This window comes from Manihot esculenta, chromosome 11 (assembly GCF_001659605.2).
Source record: "Manihot esculenta cultivar AM560-2 chromosome 11, M.esculenta_v8, whole genome shotgun sequence".
NCBI classification, from domain to species: Eukaryota; Viridiplantae; Streptophyta; class Magnoliopsida; order Malpighiales; family Euphorbiaceae; genus Manihot; species Manihot esculenta.
Genome location: NC_035171.2, coordinates 13946940 through 13953210, shown reverse-complemented (window position 1 = coordinate 13953210; position 6271 = coordinate 13946940). Strand labels below are relative to the sequence as shown.

At 29.3% G+C, this 6271-nt stretch overlaps 1 protein-coding gene across 1 annotated transcript; it reads left to right on the top strand.

The window, feature by feature from the left end:
- The first annotated feature begins 1677 nt into the window (after positions 1 to 1677).
- Positions 1678 to 3068, top strand: LOC110625780 (protein SHI RELATED SEQUENCE 1). The gene is made up of 2 exons (XM_021771415.2): positions 1678 to 2296; positions 2540 to 3068. Exons 1-2 carry the CDS (start codon positions 2005 to 2007, stop codon positions 2887 to 2889), a joined length of 642 nt encoding a protein of 213 aa, XP_021627107.1. The 5' UTR covers positions 1678 to 2004; the 3' UTR covers positions 2890 to 3068.
- Positions 3069 to 6271: the final 3203 nt, after the last annotated feature.

Below are 6271 nucleotides of genomic sequence, written 5' to 3'. Positions count from 1 at the left end.
ATTTTTTTCATAGAATTTTATGTTATAAATAAAAATTTATGAATTGTATCAATACAACTATAAAATTTGAGAAATATTAAGTGAATTTTACCTTAAATATCTATGGTAATTTTTTTTTAATAATCGCATATATATTTAAATTTATTGAGCTCAAACTAAATCTGTTCGCATCAGATCGGCCCACTAAAAAGTAAAATACTCCGAGTATTTATCCCACTGAATCATACCTCACTTGAAGAAGAAGAGTATTGCATCACTCATTTTCATATTAATTAAAAATTTTTAAAACTTGTAATAAAATGCTTCATTTAATTTGTCTCTCCATTTAAACTTTTCTTCTTCAGAGTTAGAGGTAATGGATTTGAATAGAATCTTCTAATTCAACTGCAATTACTACTAAATTACCATGTGTCTGCCTCTCTATTCAAACCTTAATCCAAGAAAATCATATATTTATATATATATATAAGAAAATTCAATTATTGGCTTAACTAGATGAGTTGCGGCCTTGGTGCAGGTAAGAATTTGCCGAAAGAGACAGAAATGTGCAAGAGATGGAGAGAGAAAGAGAGAAACATAAACCAGAGATAAATAGAAATGGTAGAGAAAAATACAGATGAAGAAAAATGGAAGATGGGGAGGGAGAAAAGGAGAAGGGAGAGGGAGATTGAGAAAAGGAGAAAATGAGAGACAAAGCTAAGGGAGAGAGAAGCTGAGAGATAAATTATAAATAAATAATTACAATATTCAAAATTAAATAGTAATTTATTTTAAACTCTAACTATTCAATTGAATGAAAAGATTTAAGTGTGCAACAAAATTAAATTTAAAATATTTTTTTTATATACCATTTGAAATCAGAAACTTATAAATTCAATTAATTCAAATTCACCGAATAAAATAACGAAATTCATTTTAATTTTAAATATGTTTTATATCAAGTTCAAACTCTTAAGAAAAACTCGTGACATTTTATTTTATTTTTGAAAAATTAAATTTGAAAGATTTAATATTATATAATTTTTTAAATATATATAAAAATCCTGTGTATTGTTAATATTAAAATTTAGCACTAAATATTAATATTCCTTTTTTTTATTGGAAGAAAGAAATTTTTTTGAAAAAAAGAAAAAGGAAAAGCGTGGGTAAATAGAATGAGTGGAAGCAAATATATAAGAGGTACAAGGGAGCAGGGGATCTAGCATTGTAGCACAAGACCCGACCCCAACAAACAGCGTAAATGGACGAACGAGTTGAAGCTGTCAGGTTGACTCTCAGTACACTCTCTGTGAACACTGCACACGACCATTTTTATACTAATATTATTTTTTTAATTATTTCATATAACACCTCTTCAATTTGAGTAATCGGATCCTAGCTAACTCACTGTTTTAGTTCTAGACAATGATATCTCTAAACCATAGCATTCCAAACAGATACTGCCAAAGAGATATAACTCCGTACAATTCCATTGAGAAACTGCCAATTTAAGTGGAATCATCAGACTTTCATCTAGGGTAAAAAAAAAAAATCATCTTTCTTTCTCAGCAACCATACATCCATTGTGTACCCACCATTCATAATCCATATGTATGCTTGTTCTTAAACTATCAAATATATAATTGATTACAGGATCGAAATTTAGAAATCTATTGAGTCTTAAAGAAGATTTTTATTTTGATGATGTCCTTTAACTGTTGAAAGACTCTGAATGTGGGAAGCATTTGGAAAATGAACTCATGCTTGCTTCAATGGCGGCTATTACAGTTGTGTACTGTTAACTATTTGTGACGAAAAGAAGAGTCTTTAGCTACTACCCAGAACCAGAGAACATAGACCAAGCCATCGCCAACCAAAAACCACAACAAGAAACCAACAGTAGCCTATCTCCTGAAGAAGCCCTGGGCTAGCTGGGTCGCTGGCTACTGTAACAACAGTGAGAAATTTAGGAGAGGAATGATTTACGAGGAGGGAAAAGTGTTGGGTTGATGATGATGAGTAATAATGATGATGAGAGAAGGTGGTTTATTATGCGGCTCAAGATGTCAAGACTGTGGAAACCAAGCCAAGAAAGAGTGTATTTACATGAGATGCAGGACTTGTTGTAAAAGCAAAGGATTTCAGTGTGAAACACACGTCAGGAGCACCTGGATTCCTGCTTACAGAAGGCGCCGAAGGCCTCAAAGTCTTTCTTCTTCTTGTGCTACAGCTGCTGCTGCTGTTCTTGCTATGCAACAACAGCACTCTTCAGATCAACACAACCCTAAAAGGCTTAGAGAAAATCCCTTAACAGCAGGTACATCTTTAGATCATGTCCTTTTAGATCGATTTATACGCTATTCAGAGTAAGTGAGTAAGATTTCCTTCAAGAAAAAGCTTTTTCTTTGATATGATTGTGATTTATATGCATATAGTAACCCTAGATATAGCAGAAGCTCTCCTTTTTCTTACTGTTGTGAAGAAGGGTATAGATTTGTTTTGCTCATCTCCCTTGTTTTGATGATTTGCTTTAGTTTAATTTGAACCCTTTTCTTTTTAGGTTTAGAAGTGGGGAATTTTCCTGCTCAAGTGAACTCCATAGCTACATTTCGTTGTTTTCGTGTGAGTTCCGCTGATAAAGCAGAAGATCAGTTTGTATATCAGACGAGTGTGAATATAGGAGGCCATATTTTCAAGGGCATTCTTTATGATCAAGGCCCTGAAGAGAGCTCCTCCGGCCACCTGCAAGACCCTAATCTCACAAATGCCGGTGGTGCCCTATCCACTGCTACTGCTGCTTTAGCTTCAACCTCTTCATCAGTTGCTGCAGATTCGCTTGCTGCTTCGTACACGTTTCCCCTTAATGCCTTCATTTCCGGTACGCAACTTTTCCTCCACCCAAAATCTTAGGGCTTGTTTGGTTTCATCACCAGGATGCTAATCTGTATTTTTAGTGACGGATCTGTGCCATGCTAAAGATCTGTTTTTTCTTTAAGGGGATCCCCTTCATCACCTTTGTTATATATGTGTCTACATTATTATTATTATTATTATTATTACTATTATTGGTGGTCTGAATTGGAAGTGAATAAGGGAGATCATGATTCATGATCATCATGTTCATTAATTGTTCAAATTTATGAATTATAATATATAGTTTGATTTTCAATTATATGATCTTGTCTTTGATTTAATTAAATTTATATATATTTTATTAGCTGCTGCAGAGATGAGATTTTTAATTTGTCTCTTCTTGTTAACCTAAATAATTCTTCTAATATGTTATCTGCTTTACTGGGTTCAGGCTAATGTTTCTTAATTCTTATCCCTGTGTTTGTTTATCAACGTTGGAAGCTGTTATTCTCCTCTTCCCTTGTTTCTGTGCCTGCTTGAAATCAGACTATAGATAAACTTGCTAGAAACCAAGATTTTAAATGCAACTCTTTTATATGTTTGTTATATAAATTCTTGTTTCGCCAATACATTCGCATAAAAAAAAAAAAAAAAGAAATCATGCATGACCAGCCACATGAAAATTATATATATATATATATATATATTGATGAGAATTCTTATCTAAACAATATCTATATGGATATATAGTATAAGTACATGAGATTTTATATAAATTTCAATGTAATTTTATACAACGATCCATATAAACCTAATTTAGGACATTATTCTGCTATACTAGCTGCTGTAGTAATTTTTAGTAATTTTAGTAGTGGATATACCTAATTTAGATATATGTCTATATATATTGAGAGAAGACCAGCTGCTTTTTATATATGGGGTTCAGTTGATGGCATAAACTTCAGAAAGATGGAAAATGTTCATTGTATTTAGTTTGTAAGCTTTCAAGGCAATTTCATTAATCAGGACAGTGATTTGTATTTAATAATGAGGTGTTGATGTTATTTTATGTCTTAAGAAATGCTTGTGTCATTTTACAGTAACGTAGATTTGAGTGAAAGTGAACTACTTTGTCCATAGAATTTAGGCCGTGAAAAGCTGGAGGAATCATACATCCTATATCGCTAAAAAGCACAAGCTAAGTACCTTAGGTTTAGATACTTTAGGTCTTAACTAAACACAAGAAAGATAGGTGGGCATCTTGTGAGACTTTAGAGACCATGACTTTATTTAATTACAGAAACACTGAAGTCCCATGGCTAAAATTATAATGTTATTAAATATAAAACAAATTATTTATTAATATCTAGTTATAGATATACACGGCTTTCCTAATATAGTTATAAGGAAAAAAGATTTCTTTAATACAAAGAAATAGACTTCCCAAAGGAACATGTCCTGCAATTTCATTTTGGAGGACAAAGATATTAATTAAACCAATCAAAACTGCAGTACTGTTAGTGTATATATGCACTCCTGCAGGGGTGCAAGTGTGGGTGTATATCCACCATTAGATCATTGCGTGATCAAGAATCTAACTGTGGGTGCAACTATTCATACAATGATGTTGTCCAAGAGAGATTAATATGTAGTGGTTAGAACTCAGACCTTAGAAAACCAAACTAGCTTTTAAGGTAAGGTGCACTATAACTAGCTAGGAATATGAAAATGAAATATATAATACTAGCAATTTTTTTTTTGTGAAAATGTTTCTTTTCTTGTCGTTAATTTTCCTAGTTGTTGAATATTTAAGAACAAGAAAACTATCTATAATGCATATTGGGACATTTTGAATTTAAGGCAAGTTATACAGTGCACCCAGTATATCACATAATCTGTATATTTTTACTCATAAAAATTTATTTTTAAAAAATTATAGATGATAGAATCTATTCCTTGCAAGTAAAATAGTACTGAATAATTTACTCCAATAGAAATCCTATTCGTTCAAAAGATAATTTGCTATTTTATTGTGCATATATGCTAAGAAAGTGCCAACTATTTTCATTACATTTTGTATATGTATATGTGATGGTAATTTGAGTACATATTTGGTTGAATATACCCATTAAATTTCAAATTAATAGTTTAATTAAAATTATAATAAATTTTATTTTAAAAAAATATATAAATATAATATTTTAATTTTTAATTAATTGGATATATATATAAACTCGTAGATAGTATATTTAAATGTAAACAAAAATTTTTGAGTCAATCATTGCATGAGATGCATTGAAGTCCTTAATCATTTGCTTCATTAATGTTATATGCTTTGGGCAATTCTTTGTTGCTTTGGATCTATGTATACCCCTCACCTCATTGATATTGACACAAGTATACATGGTTGAATGTATTGAAGCCACACTGACATTCAATTTGTTGCAGAAGTATCAAGAAAGGCTCAAGAATGTGAAATGTTTAAGTCCACTGCCTAATTTCTGTCCTTGATTATTTGAGCTTAAATATTTATATATTTTATTCAAGCGTGAAGATGAGCAGTATTAGCGTATACTAAAAGTTTTATTTTATTCTTCTTATTCTTTGTGTCATAATTAATTATATATTATTGGAAAAGATTTTTGAAGAAAATTGCAATGTTGCATGCATAGTGAAATCTTTATGTGGAATAAATCAGAGATCATATTTCTCTCGGTGAGTATTTAAATTATTTATCAAATTTAAATTTTCAATTTCGGAAAAAAATAACTTTATCACTCCTTTCAACACTAATTAATATTTTATTTAAATTTTTAAAAAATAAAAAAATTACGAGATAATCTATTATTTATTAGTATTTTAGTTTAATTACTCTTAAATGAAATAAACTTTAATACTTAACATAATTTATTACTAATGACTAATGTCTGCAAAACTAAAATATTCAATCATTTTTTCCACTGCAAATTTAAAGGTTCAAAGGTTTTTTTTTTTTTTTCAAAAACAAAACAAGCTCAGTCATATTACGGAGAAAACCTCTCTTACTTTCATCTTAATATATGTAATTAACCAATTTTAATAAATATTAAAATTAAAATTTGTTTAATTAATAATTACTAAAATATTAATTTTTTTAGTTAAATTCCTTAAAGTGAATTAACTTTGGATAATATAACCTTTTTTCTTATCTCAATTGAAAAGGTGGAGTTCGAATTTGAATATAAAATATTTTTAAAATTTTAAATAGAATGATTTATTTTTTAGGTTTTATTGTTTGCGATAAATAATTTATATTTAAAAATTATTTTTTATAAAATATATTTTTTAATGAAATAATTTATTTCTTGATCTTTAATTTTAATTTAAAAAATAAAATTTATTAAAAAATTTATATATAAAAGTTTTAAAATATGTAAAATGGCTTACTATTTTTTAAGTA